General features: G+C 52.0%; 12 protein-coding genes across 12 annotated transcripts; 7 read left to right on the forward strand and 5 right to left on the reverse strand.

The window, feature by feature from the left end:
* Positions 1 to 2077: 2077 nt before the first annotated feature.
* MYCFIDRAFT_175021 (uncharacterized protein) lies at positions 2078 to 3633 on the forward strand (the record flags this gene model as incomplete). Its single annotated transcript, XM_007928583.1, has 8 exons — positions 2078 to 2088; positions 2320 to 2328; positions 2364 to 2441; positions 2473 to 2537; positions 2573 to 2977; positions 3025 to 3061; positions 3170 to 3525; positions 3569 to 3633. 8 exons carry the CDS (start codon positions 2078 to 2080, stop codon positions 3631 to 3633), a joined length of 1026 nt encoding a protein of 341 aa, XP_007926774.1.
* Positions 3634 to 4135: 502 nt separating this feature from the next.
* On the reverse strand, positions 4136 to 5222 carry MYCFIDRAFT_188527 (uncharacterized protein; the record flags this gene model as incomplete). Its single annotated transcript, XM_007928584.1, has 2 exons — positions 4136 to 4833; positions 4886 to 5222. 2 exons carry the CDS (start codon positions 5220 to 5222, stop codon positions 4136 to 4138), a joined length of 1035 nt encoding a protein of 344 aa, XP_007926775.1.
* A 948-nt stretch (positions 5223 to 6170) lies between these two features.
* Positions 6171 to 8618, forward strand: MYCFIDRAFT_47040 (uncharacterized protein; the record flags this gene model as incomplete). Its single annotated transcript, XM_007927638.1, has 3 exons — positions 6171 to 6388; positions 6440 to 8259; positions 8356 to 8618. Coding segments are annotated over 3 exons (2301 nt in total), but the record flags the coding sequence as incomplete, so codon positions are not given.
* A 40-nt stretch (positions 8619 to 8658) lies between these two features.
* MYCFIDRAFT_207843 (uncharacterized protein) lies at positions 8659 to 12485 on the reverse strand (the record flags this gene model as incomplete). Its single annotated transcript, XM_007928585.1, has 25 exons — positions 8659 to 9552; positions 9597 to 9661; positions 9730 to 9755; positions 9790 to 9797; positions 9835 to 9863; positions 9933 to 10156; positions 10187 to 10219; positions 10249 to 10312; positions 10343 to 10364; positions 10390 to 10455; positions 10496 to 10526; positions 10570 to 10650; positions 10694 to 10786; positions 10815 to 11003; positions 11030 to 11418; positions 11444 to 11496; positions 11536 to 11600; positions 11640 to 11693; positions 11736 to 11797; positions 11839 to 11870; positions 11924 to 12107; positions 12165 to 12306; positions 12332 to 12346; positions 12388 to 12408; positions 12466 to 12485. The coding sequence occupies 25 exons, from the start codon at positions 12483 to 12485 to the stop codon at positions 9493 to 9495; spliced, it is 2028 nt and encodes a 675-aa protein (XP_007926776.1). The 3' UTR covers positions 8659 to 9492.
* A 33-nt stretch (positions 12486 to 12518) lies between these two features.
* MYCFIDRAFT_175025 (uncharacterized protein) lies at positions 12519 to 13395 on the forward strand (the record flags this gene model as incomplete). Its single annotated transcript, XM_007928586.1, has 10 exons — positions 12519 to 12561; positions 12619 to 12706; positions 12730 to 12751; positions 12782 to 12854; positions 12912 to 12945; positions 12976 to 13014; positions 13045 to 13101; positions 13139 to 13206; positions 13233 to 13316; positions 13343 to 13395. 10 exons carry the CDS (start codon positions 12519 to 12521, stop codon positions 13393 to 13395), a joined length of 561 nt encoding a protein of 186 aa, XP_007926777.1.
* A 310-nt stretch (positions 13396 to 13705) lies between these two features.
* On the forward strand, positions 13706 to 14667 carry MYCFIDRAFT_89362 (uncharacterized protein). Its single transcript, XM_007928587.1, has 4 exons — positions 13706 to 13842; positions 13918 to 13968; positions 14037 to 14195; positions 14265 to 14667. The coding sequence occupies exons 1-4, from the start codon at positions 13749 to 13751 to the stop codon at positions 14543 to 14545; spliced, it is 585 nt and encodes a 194-aa protein (XP_007926778.1). The 5' UTR covers positions 13706 to 13748; the 3' UTR covers positions 14546 to 14667.
* A 521-nt stretch (positions 14668 to 15188) lies between these two features.
* Positions 15189 to 16706, reverse strand: MYCFIDRAFT_47049 (uncharacterized protein; the record flags this gene model as incomplete). Its single annotated transcript, XM_007927641.1, has 1 exon — positions 15189 to 16706. The coding sequence occupies one exon, from the start codon at positions 16704 to 16706 to the stop codon at positions 15189 to 15191; it is 1518 nt and encodes a 505-aa protein (XP_007925832.1).
* Positions 16707 to 17418: 712 nt separating this feature from the next.
* MYCFIDRAFT_136419 (uncharacterized protein) lies at positions 17419 to 18357 on the forward strand (the record flags this gene model as incomplete). Its single annotated transcript, XM_007928588.1, has 3 exons — positions 17419 to 17727; positions 17839 to 17896; positions 17951 to 18357. The coding sequence occupies 3 exons, from the start codon at positions 17419 to 17421 to the stop codon at positions 18355 to 18357; spliced, it is 774 nt and encodes a 257-aa protein (XP_007926779.1).
* Positions 18358 to 18426: 69 nt separating this feature from the next.
* On the reverse strand, positions 18427 to 19171 carry MYCFIDRAFT_175029 (uncharacterized protein; the record flags this gene model as incomplete). The annotated part of the gene is made up of 3 exons (XM_007928589.1): positions 18427 to 18458; positions 18511 to 19125; positions 19153 to 19171. The coding sequence occupies 3 exons, from the start codon at positions 19169 to 19171 to the stop codon at positions 18427 to 18429; spliced, it is 666 nt and encodes a 221-aa protein (XP_007926780.1).
* A 43-nt stretch (positions 19172 to 19214) lies between these two features.
* Positions 19215 to 21946, forward strand: MYCFIDRAFT_175030 (uncharacterized protein; the record flags this gene model as incomplete). The annotated part of the gene is made up of 17 exons (XM_007928590.1): positions 19215 to 19333; positions 19377 to 19388; positions 19418 to 19458; positions 19505 to 19614; positions 19639 to 19681; positions 19708 to 19794; positions 19824 to 19856; positions 19889 to 20196; positions 20268 to 20366; positions 20401 to 20440; positions 20505 to 20609; positions 20666 to 20957; positions 20991 to 21070; positions 21105 to 21249; positions 21277 to 21694; positions 21721 to 21811; positions 21846 to 21946. 17 exons carry the CDS (start codon positions 19215 to 19217, stop codon positions 21944 to 21946), a joined length of 2124 nt encoding a protein of 707 aa, XP_007926781.1.
* A 25-nt stretch (positions 21947 to 21971) lies between these two features.
* Positions 21972 to 22611, forward strand: MYCFIDRAFT_175031 (uncharacterized protein; the record flags this gene model as incomplete). The annotated part of the gene is made up of 2 exons (XM_007928591.1): positions 21972 to 21994; positions 22035 to 22611. The coding sequence occupies 2 exons, from the start codon at positions 21972 to 21974 to the stop codon at positions 22609 to 22611; spliced, it is 600 nt and encodes a 199-aa protein (XP_007926782.1).
* Positions 22612 to 22641: 30 nt separating this feature from the next.
* On the reverse strand, positions 22642 to 23638 carry MYCFIDRAFT_175032 (uncharacterized protein; the record flags this gene model as incomplete). The annotated part of the gene is made up of 7 exons (XM_007928592.1): positions 22642 to 22999; positions 23037 to 23054; positions 23085 to 23116; positions 23145 to 23208; positions 23238 to 23304; positions 23337 to 23518; positions 23550 to 23638. The coding sequence occupies 7 exons, from the start codon at positions 23636 to 23638 to the stop codon at positions 22642 to 22644; spliced, it is 810 nt and encodes a 269-aa protein (XP_007926783.1).
* Between the last annotated feature and the right edge of the window lie 2173 nt (positions 23639 to 25811).

The following is a 25811-nucleotide window of genomic DNA, read 5'->3' on the forward strand; positions in this document are numbered from 1 at the left end:
TAGGCGCTTATTGCCGAGGTCGTCCTTTAGGGCTATATAGACATAGTAGGCCCTATAGGTTAAGTGCCGAGCGTTATTAAACTAAGCAAGGGTTAGCAGGTTAGTCCTAAGCAGTTATCGAAGGTCTAATTGCTTAGCTAGGCGATAGCTAATAAGGGCACTAACTGAATTTCCTAGATCTAGTATAACCTTAGTCTTGTAGTTAGTCCTATACGTATCCGATACGAGACAGGTACATATAATAGCTAGCACAATGTCGATAGTCTTACGCCGTACAAGGCTAATAGTTAGTGCAGCGCTTACTCTTTTTTCGACTAATAAGAAGGTTAGCCTATAGGGGTAGCGTTAGCTACTGAAAGGTGCTTTCGGTATTTAGCGGTAGTACGGTCGATTCGGGCCTAGTCCTTAGGTTTATCGTATTAGCCTAGTAGATAGCTAGTGCTATTACAATTGAAGCACTTTAGTCCGGTTAGGGGATTGCTGTAGCTGTTGCCGCTATTGTTAGCCGAGCGATTAGTACTATAGGGATACGAGCCCCTTCTACGGCCCCTATCGCGGCCTCCTCTATATAGCCGCCGGCTACGGCTTCTTCTACGATCGTTACTGTTCCTATTGTTAGCATTATTGTCTTAGTAGGAACCTTAGTTTCCTCCGCGGCTACGGTTGCTACGGTTGCTAGTAGGTCGGATCCTTAATTCTAGTCGTTACTAGAGCTAGACAGCTCGTTCGGCAGTTTCGACTTTAACTATAAACTGAATACGTATAAGATTGGCCTGTTTAAACACACGGCGGCGGTCTAACTTAAGGACCAATTCCTATCTCAATTTAGGGCGTATTTCGGAGATCTAGATAGAATCAGTTTTAGTCGGGAGGTCGTCTTCGAGGGTCTTTAAATAGGCCTTAAATAAGCGAGCCGATTAATTAGTCTTTTACTTAGCTCGAAGGTACTAGTCCTAAGCGTATTGTTGCCTTAGTATAGGGTTTCTAAGGGTGTCTAGTATAATAGTTTTGTAGGTCTGCTACTAAACAGTAGTCTAGTTATTAAGGGAGTTAAAATAGTTATCCTAGGTGCGTTTTAGGTCGCCGTTAATGTACTGCATAGTATAGACGACTAGTGAATAGTCATTTAGTAGAGCCCTTAGTGCGTTTCGTTAGTTAAGCTTACAGTTACGGATATAGTCGTTATATTGCTTTCGACTAGAGCCGTTAAATATAGTATAGTCCTTAAGTTTAGTATCCTTCTCCTAGATTAGGACTAATAGTAAGGAAGGGCCTACTATCGGCTTAGTATTGGTTATTAGGGCCTCCTAAAGGCGGCGAATTTCGAGGAGGTTATCCTTTAGCTATTATTCTTAATATAGGGTAGTAAGCCTGTTTTAGGTAGCTTCTTAGAGTCTCCCTACTAGTTAGGGGCTAAAGGCTAGCTAGCTATATCGTCGGTTAACAATATTATTAAGAATGTCGTTAACAGGCAATTCTAGATTATTACCTAGAATTATAGGTTCTTCTTTAATAGGCTCTCCGGTAGGCTCTTTAGTAGGAGGCACTTTAGTAGGCACTTTAGCGGGAACTGTGCTACTAGCGTTGTTATTGCTAGCGCTGCTAGCGGTAGCACGGTTGTTGTTGCTTCGTAATAAGCCGGCTATTATAAGGGGTAACACTAATAATATATTATAGGCCCCTAAGATGCGGATATAGCGGAGTTAGTAGATATCGGCTTAGTGCGATTAACTCGGTATAATAGGCTATATAGAAGGCCTTACTTAATGATTGGTACGGTTGTTTCGATAGAATGGTACGTATAGGTCCCGTTCTTCGGGCGCAATATAGTTAGATTAGTTATTATAGCTATACCGCTAAAAGCTTAAAATAAGGACTATCTAGCTACTGCCCTTAAAGGGTAGATCGAATACTGTATAAGAAGGGTATATTAGTAGGTAGATAGGGTAGTAGTAGGTACGAGTAGTATTCGATAAGGAGCTAGGAGGAGAGGGAGGAAGGTAGGAGAGTTGGCCCAACGCCAAGCGCCAAGCCCTGCCTGAGGCATTAAGACCCTAGCTTCACTCGGCCTAGTTACATGCCAATCACGTGTAGCCTCTTTGGCCCTAACAATAGTATTCGCTATTAACCTACCTCGATTACTTCTACGCGCTTCTAACCCATTCTTAATACGATTTTGTATAAGGAAGAGGTAGAAACACGACGAAATTAAGGGATACTTGTACGCCGCGGTATCGCCTTCGATTGCCTAAGAAACACCGACTGATTGTGATTATAATCATATAATTATATACATAACAATCACATCCACAATCATAGTGATTGTGAGTGATTAGGTAATTATAACAATCAACAATCAACAGCTATAGTCTTGCCTCCGAATTCTCCTTTCTCTCTTCCACAAGACTTTCTAGTCTAGTCATCAACAGTGGCAATGCTGGGTCAGAAAATCCATCGAATGAATGAATGGAGATACCCGAACATCTTCTCAAGGCCTCATCCTCAAGACCGCCTTGTTAGGATTCAAGCCACTGAGTGTCACGGAGACGACGAAGCACCCACTGTCTGTGAGTCAAAGTCGCCGCACGATTGCTACGCTGGAAACCATCACTCCTCTCCCGGTGCACAGCTGCCCGGGCAGACCCAGGTTTCCCGTCTAGAACGAGCCCTAATACCCTGCATCGTCATCTGATCGATCGTAGAACACCTGAATGCAAGTCACTGATCTTCAACACTAATCTCAGAGCACGTCACCCGAACAATTGCATCGTGCCACCTGAAAATTCATCCCTCGATCGAACGACTGGAGACCCAACAGCCCGGGAAAGTTCACAAGAGTCTCGATCTCAACTTGCCGACATTCGACACCCAGCTGGCTGGATCCCACAGGAAATCCTTAGGCAAGGCTACCTTACCAAGCTGCACAGTAGATCTTTCCCGAAGATCTTCGCTGGCATTCAGAAGCTTTCTAGACGTGGTGATGAGAAGAGAATACTAGACCTGCGATCCCAAAGGAGGGTAAAGAGGGGAGATGGCTACTGGACATGATGCCTTTCGAGCAGTGAAGACGATAGAAGGTGTATCCAAGACTCCAGCTCCAACGATTGAAAGCGATCGATTCACGCTCGCATCCCTAATAACTGCCGATATGGATCGCTGCTGTTTTCAGCGCTTTCTTCGTTAGCAGCGTCAACAATTGCGACCTGATTCTGGAGCGAAGCAATCAAATCTACGCTTCGCTCCTCACCATCCCATCTCGACTGACTGAATGCGAAGGGATTAGATCGATATTTGGGATGGGATACCACCACCACGTTCGTAGCGAGCACGCAATCCGACCTTCGTCGTCAAGAGAAAGACAAAATCACGTTGCTAAAGACAGGAGAACATTGTCGATGTACTACACTGCGGAACAACTTCCATCGCCTCTCTCAACGAAAGAAGCACCGTATTCTCAGTCGATCGATCCATCAATCCATCAACACTTTTCGCGCTTCGCATACATATCGAATTTTCATGACAGCAGTTGCAGAGATACAAGAGCAGCTTGTTTGACTGACTGTGCAAGTGTATCGAACCCCGAAGTTCAAACAAACCTCTCCATCTGTTCTAGAAAGAGTCAAGAGAATATAATTGGTTCATTTATATATATGCTTGTTGATTGTCGCGGTTCGATCATCGCGTTTCCTCCCGTAGAATCATATCGAATCGTACATTCGCTCCTCGGGATGGAAATCAAGATCCTCTAGTCCATACAAGAGGGATTATTTCACACAAGGAGAAGTTCGTGCTCGGGATTTATGGATTGATGGGTGTCTCGGCGCGACTGGAAATAGTAAAGGAACGTTTCTTCGAGTTCGAGCGACGGTCTTTCATTGAATCTGAGATACACGCTGACTGACCGGCTGTGAAGTTGTGTCGCTAGCTCATCTCGCATACCGTAGTACTAGGATATCAGAGTTGAATGCATAGAAAGATCTCGCGACCGTTATTTTCTATAGTGCGCGATTTCTTCCCTTCAATCTAAGCCACATCGATGCAGGCAAGTGATAAAAGATGCCATTCCCTTGCTCGACGAGTCCATCGAACTGACCCGAGCTTCAATCTCGAAATATCTGCATTCAAACTACCTCACCTACTCTGTAAGTCCCGGAGTATCCTCGATTTTAAAAACATATTTCACAGCCGAAGCCCTCCCCTCCTTAAGATTCCGCAATCCCTGCTCAACACCTTCCAGCCCACCAGGTATAACTTCTTGCGGCTGAGCTTTGAACCATCCCTCTTGCAACCCTTTGGCGATATACCGGAAATACACGTATCCAAAGTCTTTGAGATCGTCAGGGAAGCCGTGCACGGATCCGACCGTGGTGAGGGTGTGTCGGATTTTCCCTGGGAGATCGTATTTCTTGCCTGGTAAGACGAATGTCACTTGTCCGGTTTCTTGAGCGAGGACTTGGGCGAGGTTTTGGACGCTGCCTTTTTCGCTGACGGCGTCGAAGGCGTATTCTAGCTTTTTGTCTTGTGCTGCTTCTTTGAGATTTTTGACGACTTCGTCGTTGCCGTTTCGGTAGTCGATTATGGTGTCGCCTTTCCTTCGATCGATGTATTTCTCAACGTGGGCAGCGCCGTTTCCTGCGACGCAGAGCAATGGGTGGATATTCGCGCGAGTTGCAAGTTGTACGGCGTAGGAACCTACTGCAGATGCAGCGCCGTAGATGATTAGTGGTAAGGGGTTTGAGTCTTTCGGTCGAGGGAGGAAGGGCGGCGGAAGCTGGAGTCGGGCGAAGAGTCCTACAGCGGCTGTGAGTGCTGCGAGAGGAATCGCGGCGCCTTCTGTGAGTATGTCAGTCAACGGTACTTCAAGATTTCATGGTATGATCCATGCCTTGGAAGGATATATTCTCTGGCAGGTGCGCCGTTGTCGCGGCCCATGAAAGAGCATATTCTGCGTAGCTTCCTCCCGGCTTGAGCATTTCGTGGAAGGCAAAGACGCGATCGCCGGGCTTAAACTCAATGACGCCCTCGCCGACCTCGTGCACAACGCCTGAGATGTCATCGCCTTGATTCGCAGGTTGGGCATCTCGCATTGCTGCGCGCTTCCAGTCTTTGGGGTTGCTACCACTGTATACTACCTTTGTGACCACTTGTCCTGGTCCTGCTCGTGGTACTGGCACATGGTGAATCGTGACCTTGGGGCCTTTCGCAACGATCGCTTCCTTCATCGTAGAAGCGCTCCTGCTCTGCGTGTGGCTTGCTAGCTGTGATAGTCTTCGCGTGGCCGACATTCTGAAGTGATTGAGCATTCTCAGGGAAGACTCAGGGAAAGCAGAAAGGGAGTGTATTCCATCAGACACGAGTCGGATCAGGCGAGTTGTTGGCGCTCAATGGTTCTTGTTCCTGCATAGACCTCCACCTCGAGCTACAGATCAGGGGACCTTTGCCGTGGTACCGCAATGCCGCAATGGAGACGCCGAGCACGTCATCGTCGTCGTCCTCACGGTTTCATGGACTTCTGCCATCGTCGTCCTCTTTCGTTTGATCGATCACAGCGGTTTCCAGCAAGGCAGGCTCCGGCCATCTCTGGGTGTGCATTGTACCATGGAGCTGGAAGACGGACACCAAAAAACTGGCTCAGCCCACGCGACGGGCGTGCGGGGGTCGCACGTGAAAATGGCCAGGGCTTTGGGTGAGTGAGAACGACCGAGGACGGCGACCAAAGGGTAGGGACAACGATGGCCATGGTGCCGAGTGTTTCCATAACACAACAATCAACAGACCATACGATCAATGTAACGCAATATGCGAAAGATGCATTGATCAGGGCCTTATGGAGGTGTCTTATGGTGCCGCAGGGGCGGATAGTGGAGTCGAAAGTGTCGGATGGATCTCTGTCTCTGGGGCAACTGCCTCTCGTTTACTCTTGGCGTCGGTTTCAGTGCACCAACAGCCAACAGCCCTCGAACCTCACCTCACCGCACCGCACCACACCGCACCGCACCCACCGACCGCCAACAGTACCGCTCGCTTGGATAAGCTGCGCGACATCATCCTCGACCGCATCAACAACACATTAACGCACTGTAGCCTCTACACAACATCGCCGCGCCTTTCGCATGGCCCAAGGCGTGTAAACAACGAGCTTCGCGGCGCGGAGAAACAATCGAGGCAGCATGGCTTATGTGGCCAATGCGGCCGGCCACGCAGGCGCGTCGTCAATCAGCGTATGCGTGAGAGTGCGTCCCTTCACGATCCAAGAGGCGGCGCAGCTGAACAGATGCGACGATGGGCCGGTGTACTTGGGCGAAGGCTCGCTGGCTTCTGCCCCTAAGCCGCGGCTGGGCCAGAAGGGCATTCGGAATGTGATCAAGGTGCTCGACGAGAAGACATTGTGAGTCCCCCTTCGTCTCAATGCATGTGTTCTTGGCTAACGCGCGACCAGAATCTTCGATCCTCCAGAAGACAGTCCCACGCAACGATTCGGTCGGCAGCTGATGGCCCAAGGCAAGCGCGCAAAGGAGGCTACATTCGGCTTTGACCACGTCTTCGACGACAATGCCAGCCAAACCGATTTGTATGCAGGCACCACCAGAAGTCTACTCGATCGCGTCTTGGATGGCTACAACGCGACCGTCTTTGCCTACGGCGCGACCGGCTGCGGCAAGACGCATACCATCACCGGAACCTCAGCACACCCCGGAATCATCTATCTGACTATGCAAGAGCTGTTCGAGAAGATGGAGGAGCTTCGAGAGAGCAAGGAGGTGACCATCACGCTCTCTTATCTCGAAATATACAACGAGCAAATCCGCGATCTTTTGGTCGACGATCAAGTTGACGAGAATGGCAAGCCAGTCGCCAGGCAGAATTTGATGCTGCGCGAGGATGCCGATCAAACTGTATCCGTGGCTGGCCTCACGTCACACAAGCCGCAAGATGTCGACCAAGTCATGCAAATGATCGTTCAAGGAAATGCAAAGCGCACTCAATCGCCGACAGAAGCCAACGCCACATCGTCCCGCTCGCATGCCGTGCTGCAAGTCAATGTCGCATCGAAGGATCGGAATGCCAGTGTGAATGAGCCCGTCACCTTCGCCACCCTGTCCATCATCGATCTCGCTGGATCGGAGCGCGCATCAGCAACGAAGAATCGTGGTCCACGGCTCACAGAAGGCGCCAATATCAACAAATCCCTCCTTGCGCTGGGCAGCTGCATCAATGCGCTGTGCGACCCCAAGAAGAAGAGCCACGTTCCATATCGCAACTCCAAGCTCACCCGCTTGCTGAAGTTCAGTCTGGGCGGCAACTGTCAAACAGTGATGATTGTCTGTGTCTCTCCAAGCAGCGCCCACTTCGACGAGACGCACAACACATTGCGCTACGCCAACCGCGCCAAGAACATCCTCACCAAGAGCATTCGCAATGTCTACAATGTCGACCGCCATGTCAAGGACTACCTTAAGAAGATTGAGGAACAGCGGCAGCTCATCGAAGAGCTCGAAGCCAAGCTCGCCGATGGAGTCAACACGGCAGCGAACAAGCTGCGCAAGGCCGAAGTGAAGCTTGAAGACATAGGCAAAGAAGGCATTGAGCGTATCCGTGCCTCCTATGAGCACTCCGCCGGGGAGCGACACGAGCGCATCCGAGACACGTGCAGACTCCGTCAAATCGAGCGTCGCATCAGTGCCATCAGTGCATGGGTGGGCGCCTTCGACCAGGTTTCCGAGACGCGGGAGGACGAAGAGCCACCCGCTGCCCTGGTATCCATGCGCCAAACAGCCACCGGCATCCTTGCAGAGCTCGAACATAGCCGACAGCACTATCATCAAAAGCTGCAAAAGAACAATTGGGCTCGTGCTATCGACACTGCTCTCCAGTTTGCTCTTCAGCAGCTGCAGAACAACGAGGCCTTCCACAAGGGCAGTTGCCACGAAGCCACCATCCTCAAAGAAATGGAGATCCTCAAGCAGCGCTCCGAGATCGACATCCACATTGCAGTCCTCGAGCAAGAGAAGGTCGGTGAAGCGTCGCTGATGCAGGTCATGCTCACTACTCAGTTTGAGACCATGGCTATCATCAACCAGCTTCTGCACATGAGCGAGGAGGAAGCAATGCAGGCAGGCCGCGACGTTATGGGCAAGCTGATGCAAGCCTGCCTCGATGCTACTGGCCAAATCATCAAGCCCGACGGCGGCCTTCAGATCACGCAAGCAGTGAAGCCGACGAAATCGGGCACACCCAGAAAACAGAAGGCGCTTCTTGGTCCCTCGCCACTCAAGCACAAGATCCGGACGTCGACATCCTCACGATCCTCGGTCCTCGATCACGCTTCCCTATCCAACCCACCTCGTCTCTCAGCGGTGCCGACACGCATCGCGGAAGAGTCACAATCATCGTCACCACGCGTAGGCTCTAGCCCTGCCCGCGGAGCGCACGCGAGTCCTAAGAGGCGCGTGAAGCTCGGCGGTCTGGCGCGCAAGGGAGTCGCATTCTCTGGCGCTGGCACTCCTAAGAAGAAGTCACCACAGAAGAAGCGCACCGTGCGATGGAAGGACGAAGATGCCAAGGATGGCGAAGAGCCGGGTACTTTGGTGGAGTTTCAGCCCACGCCGAAGATGCCGCCAGACACTCCAACAGCCATCTCGACCGACGACGACAGCAGCAAGATTGACCCGCCGAACTTCTCTGCCGGCTTTGACGCTGATGCTGAGCCAATGTCCAGCCCTCTGCCAGCTGCCCCAAACCCAAGCCACGACCTCCGTAAAGCTGGCACTGGTCGTTTCGCCAACGGCTTCTTGAGCAAGAACTCGACCACCAATGGCTCTCCCATGCCGCCGCCACCATCACTTACGCTTGGCTCTTTCTCTAGTGAAGATGAGTCTAGTCCACTGAGGGATATTGGCGCTAACCGCGCACCTCAGCCTGGGCTTCGCTCCATCACCAACCAGTCGGCTCACAACTTCGACAACGGCTCTGCCAGTGGTAGTGCTAGTGGCAGTGATCACTATGGCTCCGACGTCGATGCCTCCTTCACCGACAAGGAATCAGCACACCAGATCCGCTCTGCGATGGCCCGCAAGAAGCGCTCCTCTAGTTTGGGAGGCAATACCGCGGACCGTCTCAAAGCCCGTGCTGATCGTGAACGTCGCCGCAGCCCAACCGCATCGACCTTCACCGCTTCCTCGCCTCCAGCCGAGTCTGCTTTCTCCGCCGGACAAGCTCGCCGCATGGTAGCATCTGGTCGCGAAGACCCAACTTCGCGTGGCAGCGTCCTATCCCCCCGCTCCCACTCCATCGAGAAGTCCTCCAGCTCCTTCGCTCGTCCCATCGCCATCCGCCAGCGCCAGAGCATGTTCGACTTCAACACCCCCCGCGAAACACCCACCGGTCCCAACAGCCGCCCGCACTCCCGTGCCAGTAGCATTGTCCCGGGCTCTGCGAATCGGCCCAAGGGTCCTTGGCGGTAGAGACGTCATACTAGGAATGGGGCGGCGATCACAAATCGATGACAAAGATTTTGTTGCGTTGGGTCTGCGGGTTTGGGGACATGGCGTACTAGGTCATTGCATGGATGTGGAAGAAGGGGGTTAAATGTCTACGGACGCTCCGTTTCGTTTGGCATTGGGGAATACTATGACACTCCGTCGGCGAGCGCGGTCTCGCCCTGTTGCATCGGAAGCGTTCAAGCGCAGCATGTTTTAGTATAGCGCTTCAGTCTCGTAGGACTTGGACCCTGTGGGTCTGGTCTTTGCATGATACTATTTGAAATTTCTTCTGGCAATGCTTTCTCACTTCAGGTACTCACTCCAGCATGAACTAGCCCTCGAAGCGTTTCACCTCGTTTTGCAGGCCTTGAAAGTGAAGTGCTGTATAGAGAGAGTTGAGCTAGGTATCTATATATGCGGTGGTGCTCAGGTCTTCAAAGTAAGCCATACCCGTTCGCATATGCTTATCTGTATGTATGTCTGTGCTGAAGCTGAGTATGATGAAATGGGAATGAGTTGTAAGATCTGTGCAGGTCAATACTCTCATACTGAGGAGGATAAGGAATTGCATTGCAAGAGGCGAGCGAATGCTAGCTAGTAGACTAAGAAAATCCATGTAGTTTTTGCGGAACGTTCGGTAAGACGGCGTGAAGTTGGGGAGAGCTATTAAATCTCTTTCTCGCCCGATTAATGGTACGAATCACACTACCATCCATAAAACAGCCATGTTGCGGGAGCTGGGAAGTCTTCTTTCTGATACCCGCACGAAAGAAAAAGAGGCGTTAGACGCAGGGTTGGATCTTGATATCTCGTTGTTCCTTCTCCCGCTTCTGGCAGTGTTAGTGAAGGCTAGCTTTCACGCTGAAGGCTGAATCCAGGAAGCTGCAACGTTGATTTACATTCAGACCTTGATGACGGTAATGGCAAGATGCCCCCCCCCCCCCCCCCGTCGTGACATCGGGTTGCGTTTCTTCTGCGTAATGATCAGGTCCCGCGCCTCGTACTTATGCCACGAACTCATTTGTGCGAGATGTGTGTGCGGATCTGGAGGGTTGTGTACCGACACTACTACTCCCGAGATTCCGACTTCGTCCGTCGAGAGACAGCGGTGTTTGAAATCCGAGATGGTTTCATAGGTTTACATTCACAAAGTTTTTTTTTGGCTTTTCTTTCGTTCCACACGATGCGATTGATTCTTCGGTCATCATCACGGGAAGACATCGTCTGGTTTCATCTCATGCCCGAATTTTTGCAAGTCTTGGATGATGTGACGGTCGCTCGCTTGCGCAGAAAATTGCTGGACGCTATTTCGATCTGTGGTCAAGTCAGAACCTATAGCAATTCCCTGAAGAATTCTCTATCTCTGATATCGGTGAGACTCGAAAAGGAGACGGTAGGCGCGTGCCGGTAGATGAGCGGTTCTTACCATACCATTCATACCACGTAGACCATGGCAGACTGAAGGGAAATCGATAAGTATGGTCAAGGTGTGCGAATCCGAATGGCTGATGCCGCGCTATGCTTCACCCTCATTAGCTTTGTCTGACACGTAGGCCTTGCCGCAGACTCCGTGGTGGTTGATAGGATGCTCCTTAGACATTTCAGAGGTCCCGAGGTCTTGAGCCTCGGACGAACTTGTCCAGAATGGCTTGTTGAGGATGGAGGCGCGAGCGCTGGAAGCTTCATTTTGCGGCAACCATGGTATACTGTAAATCTGCCTTCGTGGTGCCTTCCCGTGCAATTTCGAAGCCTTCTCGTACCTTCTCATAGCCAAGCCTCCTCGTCTTGGGTCCTTGGCAGCAAAGTATCGCCGCGAGCTTCCTGTGATATTCCCGATAGAGTCTTCCATGCAAAGGAGCGAGCGCTTTGTGTCTACGGACTTGGTTATTGTAACTTCTCCCAAGTACCGAAGTCGTGGGTTATACCATGCTGAACTCTACTCTATTGTCGAAAGCTCGGACCATGTTGGTTTTTCCAAGTTCCTTGCAAACCTTGAAGTATGGTGGACGGGAAGCTACCTTGCAGCCGCCCGCCTAATCTGTAGTTGCAGTACTGGCTGTCCCTGAAGGTCGTAGATCGTCGATGAGACGTGGTCTAGCTTTGCATGGAATGCCGATACTGCAATGTTGGCATGCAGGTCGCAAAGAAGCCTGTCACGCTCTCGGTAAGAGTTGCTCATACTCCAACTCGACATGAGAAGCTGAAATAAGGCTATGAACGCATCACAGGAGCCCTCGAGTTTCAAAGACGAACGCTATATTCTTCATTTGCTTTTTCTGATCTGCCAAGAGTTGTGATCGCGCGATTTGTTGTAGCTAAGATTTTACAACAGGCTTGGCTTAGGAAGGATAGTCACGATCAAGGTTTGGATGACCAAGGCCATAATAACTGGTGATATCCAAGTTTGGCCAGCAATGCGAGCGGATAACTAGGCTGTGTACTGGTTGTTGCAAGGCTGGGGTCAGATTCCTTGAGGGTCTCCTCTTGATGCTCAAAGTTTATAGTCCAGCCTTGCCATTCCACAGTTATGGTAACTTCAGTAGTTTTGGCCAGGTGCATTTCAGCTAGTTTGACCAGGTGCGTACCACATTCTGCGTGCTGTGAAGGGGAGTTTGCATCTGTAGCCTGTTCCGAACAGGCACTTGGGCATAATCAATAACAAGGAGTGCTTCGGCAGGCAACACCGAAGTTGATGATATTGCTTGGGGTGTTAGTATAGGTTTGCTCGTATCGCTGTGCAGCTGTCACAGATTGCTGACTGTCGTGCTTTCTAAGCTGGTTGATGCAAGGATTCTGTGCGTGAGTCAGAACCATGTCCTGAGAGCTGGCAGAAGAAGTCACACCGTCACTCCACGAGGAGCGGACTTACACCATCTTTTATTGAGAAGCGAATAGTATCGTCCACCGCCCGAGTAGTAGATTGTGACTCCGAACATCAATATACGTGTAATCTACTTCTTCTATTAGTTAAAACAGTAGTCACAGGGCCTGGAGGCTATTCATCAGGGGGTGTCGTGAGTGACCAAGTTCAAACCAATGGAGTTGCAGACCCTGATGCTAGCTGGGATGAACAATCAAGGTGAGATATGGAGATCCTCCGTATAACGTGCGCATTCTCCGGAAGCGCGGCTGTGAGTGGTAATGGGTGGCTACCATAAGCGCTGGTGTGGGCAGTGCGGCATTCTCCGTGATGTGACCATGTCGTGTCTCCTGCCTGATAATATGTAGTGCCATGTCAAGCCAACAGACTGCAGGGCACTATCCAACGTGTGGCAAGCCGTGATTGGCCAAGAATTCAGATGGTAGCTGGATCACGAATTAATGCGATTCGTGCAGCCACTGGATCTTCAGTACGAGATTGCATCGTTCATGGTTTAAATCGCGTCGTTCAAATCGACCGCTCTCGATAGCCATGCACGATGCAAACAGTGCTTGTTGATAAACCGGTCATGTTCGGACTGATGTTGGATTTGGCATGCAAGGCATGTCAAAGTTCCTGCCATAGCTGGCGTCCTGTGCAGGACGAGTCCCAGTACCGAGGTATGTGAGTGAGAGCATTCAGCTTTCACAATTTGGTGAGTGTTTGCCAGTATGATGTGGTGAGGCGCACAGCTGCCGCGTGCGAGGTCGATGAAATTGTGACTGGGCTCTGTGAGTAAGCTTCACGTGTGGTCGCTGATACAGCCTTTTTCCCACGTGCCTTCTGTCGCCCTGAACTACGGTAGTGGAGGCATTGATTGAAGCTCAGAGTCCCAGAAAGCCTGTCGGAGAAACCTGAAAGCGTAGCAGTGGCGACCGTACAGAGCAGCGAGCCAATGTCTTCATCAATTTCCTGTGTGCTGCGAGATTATGCTGTTGAGGTGAAGACTCGTCATATCTTTGCGAAAAGAGACAGCAGCTCTGGTCGTACTGAAAACTAAATCTCCTCTGGCATAGGCGCTCTTGAAGAAGAATCTGATCCATGCTGGCTTTCAATTTTCCCCCAAGTCGATATACCATAGCGAAACCAGGAAACGCCCAAGATGAATTTACGAGCTGCCGAAGCTTAGTCAAAAATGATTGATGCATGTGAAAGAAATGTTTTGGTGAAGTGGAGATACCGTCAGAACAGATGATGTTGCTGCTTCCTGAAAGTTTGTGCCTTAGGCTTCACTATTATGTCATCCTCCGGCATCACCCGCCAGCTCAGCGAACTGCACCTTCAATCCTCATACAGCTCCGAGCAGCAGCAGCACCGCAATCACCACTCCACCCACCACCGCCACCATGTTCCTCCGCCGCGCCGCGCCAGCGCTCGCCAAGCGCGCTGTGCTGCGCCAACCCGTCATTCAGCGCTCCTTCGCCGCCTCCGCGCAAAAGAGTACGCCAATGCCTCCCGAAAAACACCGAACCGCAAAAGCAGGAGAAGGAAGCAGAATCGCTAACGTATAAACAGTGAGCAGCGGCCACTCCGCACCAGGCGAGGGCAAGATGATGAAATTTGAGGGTAAGCAGATACCAGTATGGGTGGGGTGGTATATGGCGCAATAGCTAATCCGCGCGGAACGAACACAGACATCAAGAGCGAACACGATCTCCTCCCACCAGGTGCTCAGCCCGGTACCATCCCCACCGATCTCGAACAAGCAACTGGTATCGAGCGTCTGGAAATTTTGGGAAAGATGCAAGGGATTGATATCTTTGACATGAGGCCTTTGGACGCGAGTCGGAAAGGTAAGCAAGCAAGCATTGAGTCCCGAAGAATACCCACGACACGGTCAATGGCTCACATGCGTGTTGTAGGAACCCTCGAGGACCCAATCGTCGTCAAGTCGTACGGTGATGAGCAGTATGTCGGCTGCACGGGTTGCCCAGCTGATTCTCACGTTGTCATCTGGCTTACTATCTCTCGTGCCCGCGATATTGAGCGTTGCCCCGAGTGTGGTTCTGTTTACAAGATGGAGTATGTTGGGCCTACGGATGATGGGCACGGACATGATCACGGTCATGGACATGATGAGCACCATGCTGAGAATGGAGACCCAATCACTATGGCAGACTTCGTGAGGCCGGAGTACAGATAGATGGAGCAGGGGTTCTTTGCGTGATGAGATGTAGTACAGGCGGCAGCGTAGAGAGACAGGCAGCTTTTGTACAAAGTAGAGTGAGATGGTGACCACTCGAAACTACCTCTTCGTCATATGAGCTTATGGTCTGCCTTTCTGCATCAAAGATGAAATCATCTCGTATACACGGGACCGCCATTGTACATTGGTTTGCCCTCGTCACACTTCATCTCTGATCTTGACGAGGTTTAAATAACCGAATCCTGTCCCTCGTCATTGCTGCTCTCATTCCTGCTCCTTTGCGTCAACATTGCCCTCCGAAACTCGCAAAAAGCACAGCTTAGCCGGCCCCTCTAATCCTCCATCCCTCGATCAAACCAGATTGACCTTGTACCTACGTCCCGATCTGAGCGCCACTGTGCTTTCGCCTTTCCCGAAGTATCATCTGCAGTATGTTCGAGCCCCACTGGCTCTTGAAATTCTACGTTTCCACCACGCTTCAAGTGCGCTGGAACCTCCCTCCCCACTGAGAGAGCGAGATCAACAGTCCCAAAGACCTGAAAAGCGGGAAAAGAGAATAAGTATTAGGTCAGTCATTTCAAATATCGGCATAGGTATCTTACTACAAATTCCCAGTCCGAGCCAGCCGAACTCCAAAACATTATACCGCCCTGGCCGCCTCTCCCGCAGTAGCATCCTCCTCAGCACGCTTCTTGCCCCTTCCAATCCCACCTTCGCCTACACCCATACGCTTCGCGACGTATTGTTGAGCAACGACGCCGACAGCCAGGGACAAAATCTCCTCCATCCATTCCGAGACCCATTCTCGAGGGTCCACGCCACCGGCCTGGATGATCTCCATGATGGACTCTGGAAGTCCGCCCGCGCTGGCTTCGGCGTCGAGCCAGTCGGCCCACTTCTGTGGGAAAGGTTGCGAGAGTGCCTTGAAGGATATGCTGTGAAGTGGGTCGTGAATGTATATGGCGAAGACGATCTGCTCGTCTTCGGGGTCTTCGGGTGTGACGACAGTCGTGTCCTTCTCGGCGTGCGAATCCTCGGCAAAGTTGTCTTTGTCGGCTTTGAAAGCTACGGCTTGGATGGCTAAGAAGATGTCGCTTGATCGGACTGGGTTCGTCTCGCTCAATGTCTCGGTCGCACGCTTCGCTGCCTCTTCAACTCCACCCTTGCTGTCAAAGAAGTCCTTTGCATAGCTCTCTGCTTGTACTCTTGCCAGTCTTGTGCCTTCCTTGAGGCCTGAAATCGTGCCCAGACTTCGTTTGGAGCTCTCTTCTCTCCACCAAGGTCCATCGGTCCACCTGTTCCCGCCCCCGAGCACACCGCCCCTGTAGCCTTGGATGTCGCTGCTCGATCGACTCCGTGATTCACTGCCACGCTGAATGACTAGAAGGTCTCCACCCTCGACTTGCGCCATGATGCGAGAAAAAGTGTCGTAGATGAGCGGATCCAGAGACGGGTAGTTCTGGATGTCGTGAGTGGTGTGGATCTGTAGTCGTTCGTGTGCAGAGATCGGCGGTGCGATATGTGATATGAGAGAAGTGAAAGTGGGTAGTGCTCGTGATCTGAGGTCTGCGCTAATGTTCTGGAGCGATTGCAAGTTCGCGTTGCCGCGAATCTGCTCCACCCACTTCTGCGCTTCCTCGTTCGTCTGGAGATTCTTGGCCAGGCTTTCTGCTTGCTTGACAGCAGCGCTTGCAGCATTGAACATCGATCCCCACCAGCCTCCACCTCCGCCCGCGGCTTTCTGTGAGGACTCTGCCACGGCATTCTCTGCTGCAGGCGTTTGTGCGGTGTGAAAGCTCCTGGTGCCCTCTCCACTGGATCTCGTCTGCGCCGTAGTGGCTCTATGTCGGTCTTCGCTACTATTTCGCTCACTACTGCCTTGAGGGGTGGTCGCAGGTGTATAGTCTGTGGGCCTCTTTGGGCTCTTGCTGGTACCGCTAGTCGTAGACGAGTTTAAGCGCGGAGTCGACGGGCGTGATGTGCCTGCTGGCTTCGCTGCCAATTGCTTCTCCAGGTATGCCAGTGCATCGTCCTCGTCGTTTGCAGAGGCAGCGGCGGTCTTTGCGCCTGGCTTGGCCTTATTCGCAGGTGGTGGCTGTTGCTCCTCGATGCCCAGAGAGTCCAGGTCGGCGAGGAGGTCGTCGGCCTTGCGGGCCATGCTTGTGGAGGGCTTGCGGCGAGTCGTGGTGGGCGAAGTAGGAGTTCTCTCTGGTATGCAATGTCACTCTCAATGGACAATATGCTGAAGTTGGTTGGGTAGTGTGCTCGACGATGGTGTTGTCGGTTGGAGCTGGGCTGGGATCGTCATGGGCTGAGCTGGAGAGCTTGGATCTCCCGCAGGGCCAAGCGTGAAAGTGCCGACCACTGCATCTCTTCCTGAAGACTTCCTCCTTTGCTTCATCATCAGCGGTATCTCCTGAACCGAGGGACTGTACTCACTCTCAAACCGTATCCCAACTATGGACGCCCTCAAGATGTTCTGGAGCTACTATGACTTTTGAAACATTGCTAAATTCCCGTACGGAGCATTGGTCAGCATTCAGCACGATCTACAGAGTGTGAATTGCAGATGGGAAGCCGTTCCGGAACCACTTTGCAATCTGTGCTTTTCTCTATACCAAAGATGTGCACTAGATATGCTAAGAAAAAGAAAGTTGAAGGATTCTTCCGCAGAGCGGCTTCCCATATGCAGTCCACACTCTGCATGGAGACTTTGCGGTGTAAGAGACACAACGGTTTGCTCCCTTGATTCTCGTTATTTCTCTAGCATGCTATAAATTTCTAGTCGGACTTCTACAGCATGGACTGCGTCTATAAGAAGCCTCCTGGCACTTTCCCAACGATCCCGACCAATCTGTACGCTGCCCTTCATGCCTCTCGTCAAGCTCGAGAACAATCGGTCAGCTTGGAACGACGTCAAAGATGCAGCAGACATACTCTGGAGGGTCTCTCTTGACTCTGACATCAGCGCGATTCAGACCGCACTGAGAAATCACTATTCCGACCCCAACCTAACAGCTCAGGACCTCTTCACAGGAATCAATAACTCACGCAGGGCAGTTGTCATCTGCACTGGCCAAAAGATCACCGTTGCCTTCGAAGGCTCACATCCAGAGGAATGGTACAAGAACATGTGGACCGATGGTAAAGGACGCCAGTGGTGGGAATTTGCATACCCAGTACACGACGAGAACGGACATCGCGTGCACAGCTTCTACACAGACATGTGGCATGGCATGCGCACCACTGCAATTGCGGCGCTCGATTTGGCGATTGGGAAGATCAGGGAGCCAAAGCAGATCATCATTACAGGATTCTCCATGGGTGGAGGCGTTTCGATGCGAGCATGTCAAACGAGTTGACCCACGAAAAGCGGGAGAAACTGAATTATCAATAGTCTAGCATTCACCGAGATCCTAGAGCACATTCGCAAGACCTACGGCTCCACGTCCCCTGCCGCTCAAACCTGGGCCTCAGATGAAAAACTCGGAAACCTCATCCAGCACATCACATTCGCTGCCGTCGCAGCTGGAGATCGTGGCCACTACACCCTGCTCAACAGACTCTATGAACAGTACTGCATTCGCGCTTGGGACTTCATGAACCACAGAGATTTGACCCAACACATCCACCATTTCGCATTTCGATCTTGGAGAGGATACCGGTATATACTTCCGGAAGCTGTGGTTGGACACTTCCATGCTGAGTTTGGCGACCAAGGGCATTGCATACTGGGGTACTTGAAGGCTGCGGAATGGATGCTTGCGCATGGGACGGATCAGGTGAAGAGTGCGTGGGAATACGACTGAGTGATGATTGGAGCTATCTTGAATGGTGTCGCTTGGACGAAGCATGAGATGTACGCTACGTAGGGGCGCTCATAACATGTCCTGATCTGCACCCAGCATCCCTTGCAAGACATGTTTGTTCTCTTCAAAACTAGTACCTTCTCGTTATCTCACGCATATCATCCCCGAATCTCTTCATGCTCCTTCTCGTTGCCCAATTCTGCTCGAATCCACCCTCTTCCAAAGCCGTTGACACTTCGCACCTGTGCCTCCCATGCTCTTTCCAAAAAGTTATTCGCCCATTGTAGCATAAGCTAGAGATCGGGCTCAGAAATTTCTCAGCGTCAGCTGCCTGGTTGCCGTGAATCGGTGTCGTGGTATCGGGAACGATTGCCGCATGTTCAAAGAAGTGAAGAGAGAAAAGACAGATTAAGTGGGTAGCTGCTGTTCGGCGAGGATGTCGAGACAGCTGCTTTGAGGGCGACGACTTCGAAGTGTGTGCCTCACGCGGGATGAGGACTGGTGTAGCACTTGCCGTCTCGCAATTTAGAAATGTATTGCAAATGAGAGAAGCTTGACAACGTGTACAGCTTCCAGTGTAGGTGATTGGAGTTGGTGATAAGAGTGCGTAATGAGGACAACGCACGCGATAGGGACACGACACGACGTACAAGGAGACAGCACGACGATGAAAAACACGAGGCAGTGATATGATGGATGCGTAGCAATCGTGACTTCGAGAAATATGTATGTCCAACAACAACATCAAATGCCCGATCCAAGTTGGAACTCCACAAAGGATCGATCATCGATGACAATGACAATGCCCATTCATTCCCCGGACCTCCAGTACCTCGGATTGGCTACCGTGATATCTGATGGCCCTCCTCCTTGAACTTCTTTTCTGCTTGCCACCAATCGTCTTCTGCCAATTCATCGTCAGAATTCTCTTCGGGGGGTGGAGCAGCGTTCTGGCTCCGACATGGAAGCTGTACGAGTGAATTAGCGATGAAGATTAAGGCCGGTGACGGCGAGCTGAGGGACGCTTACACGTGTCGCTCATGTTTGAGTTGTTGTTGAGGGTTGCCCCTGTGCGCCCAGAGGCGGCAGAGGGCATTAGGAGTGAAAGATATAGCGGCTGCGATATGTTAGCTGCGATGGAATGGAGTGGGGAAGAGGGGGATGAAGTACCGGCAGGGGCGCCGAGCTGTGCGCCATGGTGGTGATGGTGACGGCGTGGTCTACCGTGATGTGAGCCAGAGGACTGTCGGGCTTGATGTGGCGTGTTGTTGGAGGCTGTAGAGGCTGAAAGCAGCAGTGCTGTTGTGTGTGTCTGGTGTGTGGTGTGACTGGCATGATGGGTGGGTGAAGGTGAGTGGAGAGAAAAGGAGAGAAAGCGAAGAGGCGCGAGGAAGAGTTCTCATCAGCGCGGTGAGCTTGGACCAGCAGTTGCCTGGAGTGATCGAAGCTGTCGTACGAGGCGGCAGCGGGTTATGCGAGTGCTCTGAGGAGACGGCGAAGTGGAAGGCAAGAGCATACTCGGCCCCTTGAGGTAGGCTCTGCAGCATTCGCAGAATACGGAGACAGAACGATCACTACTCATGCATTGGAGGACGAACTTGCCTGAGGGGAGATGCTTATACCGTGCAAGAAGCCTGGCCATATCAGAGACCACATGCATTGTCATCCGGGTTACAGCACGGCTTTGATCACACCATAGGCGCCTCTCTGAGTACATGTAGTCCAGTTTCTATCTCTCAAACCAAAAGGCCTTCGGCCAGAGCCCCTGCGCACCTTTTGGTGGACTGCAATGGGGAACCGTCTAAGCGGCATTCATATCAGAGGCAATGGCGAGTCACTGTTGTAACGAGAAGGCAGCCGACGATTACTAGTACTCGAAGGATGAGTAAGTGCATTGCAATCCTCGCTAGGGAATGCATGGCAGTAGGGGCCAGCAAGAGGAGCCCCGTGACCGTGAGATGGGAGATGGCGCGGTGCTGGTTGCCATGCTGGAGGTCCAGATGCACATCGTGCTGGGAACAAGTCCTGCCTTGGCACTCTTAGAAGGTATTTGTGGCAGCAAGAGCGTCGACCAATCCTAGGAGTGATGGATATAGCGGTCTATGTCCATCGCTCCTATTTTGCTTTTTCCTTCACCTAAAGGTCAGGGGTTCGAGACACAGTTGCTGTTGACTTCCAAGGCAGCTTCCTGTGTCCCTCGTCAAGGCCATTCCAATCGGCGGTCGTTGATGCCATTGTCTTGATCTTTGCACGTTGCTGTAGCCCTTAATACTTAGGTATCGTTGCCTCGTCAATGAGCTCTTGCCAGTGTCCTGCTGCGGGAAGCAAGTCAATGCAGCTGCCTGCATGCTTGCTTGCTTGACTTTGGAGCTTTCTCCCTTCAGCTTCTTCCATCTTCTCTCACTCGTACACAACAACAACAACAACATCATGACACCGCCACACAAGCGGACAGACTCCACCACTGCCATCATCGACCACAAGCAGCCCTCCGCCCGAGCCAAGCTGGCGGCGGCCTGGAACGCCATCAAAGAGCCTTTCCGCCGCAAGCGGACCCACCGCCTGCTGAAAAGGTTTTCAAAGGCTCAACAGAGCCGACAGTGAGTGTAAGTGTCATCCTTCACCTCCTACAGCTTCAACACTGCCACCATGACATTGCCGCCCTCACACCTTCCACGGAGAGGCTCAGAGCTGCAGGCGCAGAGGCTGACAGGTGAGCGCAGATACCTCTTCACACCCACACCAAGACACCTTCTTGTATCGGCGAGAGTCATCCTCGGGGTCCAGAAGCCACCACCACTCGTCAAGAGCATCTCCCGCATCCGTGTCTTCACCATTTCATCCATCATCCATACAAACATCAATCACTCAGATCATGCTCGAACCCTCCAGGTGCCTGAGCTGACCAACACCTCACAGGGGCTTCGGCACCACCTTTGAAATCACCAGCCAATACCGCGGGAACATCGCGACTTTGACGAATCTGGAACGGTTATGGGCGACGAACAACAAATTGTCCGGACCATTTGATGCTTCCTTGTCGGCATTGGGCAGTCTGCGCGAGATTGATGCTCGCTTCAATTCGATCTCGAACATCGACGTGCTATCTCAGCTGCCAATGCTGGAGGCTTTGATGCTAGGACACAACTCCGTCTCGCAGTTTGAGGGCTCTTTCCACTGCCTGACGAAGCTCACGATCAGCAAGAATCACTTCGTCTCGCTTTCGACACATTTCGGATCTTTGGCGGCGGAGAGGATACCTTTCAAAAGTAGCAAGACAAGATTGTGGGTGGAGTCAACATATGGCTCTGGCAGCACCTTTTTCTTCACCTGCATAGTGCGCTTGGGCAGATGTCGACGCAGGTAAGTGCATTCCTCACGTCCGCCGAAGCTGTGTTCCAAGCTGCCCCAAATGAAAGACGCAAGCTGACGGCCTCCAGAACCAATGCGCGGAGTGACGAGGAGACACGCCCGCGAGGGGCGATAAGTCCATGTCATCGGACGACCCAGGCCACCGGCGCAACCAGTCCGCCAGCAATGCCATACCACTCCAGAGTCTGAACCCTCATGGCATACGCCCGAGGAGTAAACCTCGTTAAAAAATCCCCCTCACGATGTACTCGCACCTTGACGTGGTGTGAGGGCTTACCCTCTGCTTGCAGAGGAACTAAGACGAGTACAACTGCTCTCGGAAAGAGCAACGAGGCTGCCAGTGCATATCGACCAGCCTCGCCGAATGTTCTCACAGCTTCGGCATTGACGACGATGACAAACGGCACCACCACCGCTTTGGCGCCAGCCATCATCGCCGAAGGACATGAAGCTCCCCAGAAGGAAAGACTCGGCCGGACCAGTACACAGAGAAAGTGGCACTCCAAACCACTCCCGCCAGCACCATGTCTGGGCGAGCATACGAACCCATCACCCATCACCCAGAACTTCAGACCTTTCTCCGTCACTTCAGCTACAATGGCTACCTTTTCCGAAGAAAGCGAGCCTGCTAAGCGTACAAGACTGGTTGACGACTTCGACATTCAAGGCGTTCACAACCTCCAGAACAAGGCTGCCTTCGACGAAGCCCTTGCCCAGAAGGATACTCTGCTTGTCCTCGACTGCTTCGCGACATGGTGCGGTCCTTGCAAGGTCATTGCGCCCATTATGCTCTTTCGGTTCCCTAAGCAGTCACATGTCGATGCTTATCATGCGAGCATTCAACCAGAGGCTGTTCGCCTTGGTGAGTACGACCTCGCGTGAAAATCATTCCTTCCGGCGGATTTTCATCGTTCACCTCGCCTTCTGATCCCGCACATCCTTATTGGATCCATCATCGCCAAGCAAGCGGATATCTGCTGGGTGGAAAATCAAGGCCGCCGCCGTCCGGCTTCTCAATTTGGACTTGGTCCAATGGAAGGCATCATCGGAATGACGCAACTTACGCTCGACACAGAGCTTGAACAGAACCGGAACCAACGCGGAATGAGTCCAATGAAAGGCATCATCGGAATGACGCAACTTACGCTCGACACAGAGCTTGAACAGAACCGGAACCAACGCGGAATGAGTCCAATGAAAGGCATCATCGGAATGACGCAGCTTACGCTCGATACAGAGCTTGAGGAGAACCAACGCGACATGCTGAACACTGTCTTCTCCTTGGCAATCAGTCTGCTTACAATCACTGACGATATCCTGGATATCTCAAAGATTGAAGCAAACCGCATGTCCACACGGCAGCCCAAGACAGCTCAAGATATACCTGCTTCGTCGGTTGAGACTTGGTAATGCACATCCTTGTTGGCTCCATCATTGACAAGTACGTCGGTCACTGTCAGGCCTCTTCCAAGCTTCTCACTTAGGAGCGAGTGAGCAAGCATCCACACCGCAGTCCAAGACAGTTCGAGACATCCACTTCATCTGTTGATACTGGACAATGCACATCCTGACTGGCTTCATCATCGGCAAGCAAGGCGTTCGCAAACCAGAGTTCCAGGAGCAAGCGAAGAAGGCGGCCTGCATACTCGCGTCTGAAGGTGTGGAGATCAGAAGAGCAACAAGATTGATTTCTTGTGGTGACCGTTCGGCGTTGTACTGGAGATGTGCGTTCGTCACTGCGTCGTCGCCAGGAAGGTGGATGAGGAGGAACAGCAGACCAGTCGCACTACTTCCAGCCTACTGCGCATGCAAGTAAAGACAGCATATCAGCAATATCAAGCAATTCCGCACAACTCAGCATCTCCAAGCCCCATTTTTCTTCCATTCCATGCCAGAGGTAAGTCATCATATACTCGGAGACATTTGTCTTCTTTTTCCTTCCTCCTCATCTACACTTCCATGCCGGAGCGTCAACTTCTTTGTCAAAGTTCCAGACAAGCATACATCCAGTCCGAAGAATCAGGATAAGATCGACTCCGGACTTGATGTCTCGCGGAGGATATGACCCATGCTGCAAGAAGGAAGTGAAGTCCATCGGCAAGCTGCCGGCATCAGCATAGAGCTAGCATCGCTGGAGCAGCGGAATGATGAGAGAAAGCCGATTGATGCAGAAGGCAGACTGCGAAATGAAGATTTCATCAACGAGACGTCGGCATCAGCATGTAGCTGGCATCGCTTGGGAAAGCGGAAAGATATGAAGTGTCAAAGTCCGAGAAGCTCACCAGTGCCAACAGCTTTGGGCTGGCAATTATGAAGGTGAGCAGAGAACTAAAGAAAAAAAAACGTATGAATATGAGTAGTCGGCCCAGGCGGAGAACAGTCGCTACCAGAGTGACTTTACCGGAAGTATATCTGGTCTTCGAAGCTTGCTCTCCACCAACTCACACTGCTGGATTCTTGCCTCAGGCCACATCACGTGCTCTTCATGCCAGCACGCTCGGCTTTGGTATGTGGCATGCTCTCAGAGGTGCTGCAGGAGATTCTATGGTCGTCATTCTCGCGGTTGGAGGGATAGTTTCGCAGAGAACTTCCTTGGTGAAAAGGGTGTATGTACTGTATGTACCGCAGGCCGCCGCCAAGTGCCAGGTCGCTTGTCGCTTGAGGTGGAACCGGTCGCGGGAGCAGAGGCACGATGTGGCATATCATCAAGCTGAGATGATGAGATACGCTGCTGGATTGAGGCTGAAACAGCATTGCCAGTGTCTCAGACTGCGTTCAGCTTACCCATCGCTGCCAAACCCCTCACCTTTGACCATATTGTGTACCTTCAGAGTGCACGGCGCGAGCACTTCGAGCCTGCGGTTGTTGGACGGGTGGTGAACTGGTATGGTTCGGCTCGAGGGGAAGGGTGGGCGAGATGTGAGCGGCGGAGTCAAGGTCGGTGGTTGAGCTGGTGAGAGGTAGAACTAGGCCATGAACAATGGCAAGAGCACGCGCCTGGGGTGAGATACTGCGCAGCGCTCATCAGTGAGCTCAACAGCGGTCATGTTGACAGGGCCAAGAGTGAAGTCCAAACAGACTCGGTGCCAAGAGCACAAGTCAGCGACACTAGTCTAGCGGACTGCTTCACTCCTCCTTCAACATCGACACAGACACCGAGACACTCGAGTATCTCTGGCGATTCTGTATTCACGTTCACAGTCCATTCAATACGGAAATCATGAGCAGTCGCTCCAACTCATGCCCTCCTTATTTCCAGCATGATTTGACAGAGATAGGGTTGGCTACATGTACGGAGTTAGACACCACTCCAGGATCGCCACCAACCTCTAGCCGTTTCGTCTGAATGAGATGAAGGAAGTCACGTACGGGCTTACAAGCGATACAGCCTGAGAAGGAGGCAGGGCGGGAGAGATGGGCTCGCTGACAGTTCTCGATTATTAAGCGCTATCATAGGCCTGGGTTCTATGTACTTCGAAGAAGAAAGGCTAGGCTAGGCTAGGACATCTTCCGCACTCGAATGCCCAGGTCATGTCTTGGCATGTCCTCGCGGTGCCGAGACATCCTTGTCGCGGCTCCGTCCTCTCCTTCTCACCAACATCGACATGCCCATTGAAGGAGATTTTCGGCGGAAGCTGGGCACAGCCTGTTCGTCTTGCAAGCGAAGGAAGATACGATGTGACATCTCCGATAGTGGACCGTGCTCCCCGTGCCGGCGCACTGGCAAGACTTGCGAGTGAGAGAACCGTGGCACTATCGGGCCCGCGACGCGAGCTGACCTGAGCCTACACAACAAGACCGCACGTGTACCAGTCCCGCTCGCCGCTCAGCAAGACTCATGTCACGTCCTCCTCTCGCCCGTATCTTCCGGCGGATGCAGAGCCGGGAAAAGCCGTCACCAACCCACAAGAGCCGGCAAATGACACTGCTCGCGATGAGAATCTGACCGCCTTCTACGAACGTGGTATCGGGTCCAGCCGTTGGCGTGTATATCACGGAGAGCATGTTCGCACGCTGTACGTAGGCAATACGACCGCGAATCTACACCAGCTGGTCGAGACAAGCGGCCCGGGGAATCGCCT

This window comes from Pseudocercospora fijiensis (genome assembly GCF_000340215.1).
Source record: "Pseudocercospora fijiensis CIRAD86 unplaced genomic scaffold MYCFIscaffold_4, whole genome shotgun sequence".
Lineage (NCBI taxonomy): Eukaryota > Fungi > Ascomycota > Dothideomycetes > Mycosphaerellales > Mycosphaerellaceae > Pseudocercospora > Pseudocercospora fijiensis.

What these genes read in the sequence shown, in the direction of transcription:
- MYCFIDRAFT_89362 (XM_007928587.1), top strand. Translation starts at nt 13,749, where the DNA reads ATGTTCCTCCGCCGCGCCGCGCCAGCGCTCGCCAAGCGCGCTGTGCTG. An exon ending in CAAGATGATGAAATTTGAGG is followed by an intron (nt 13,969 to 14,036) that starts GTAAGCAGATAC and finishes GAACGAACACAG; the next exon opens with ACATCAAGAGCGAACACGAT. An exon ending in TTTGGACGCGAGTCGGAAAG is followed by an intron (nt 14,196 to 14,264) that starts GTAAGCAAGCAA and finishes TGCGTGTTGTAG; the next exon opens with GAACCCTCGAGGACCCAATC.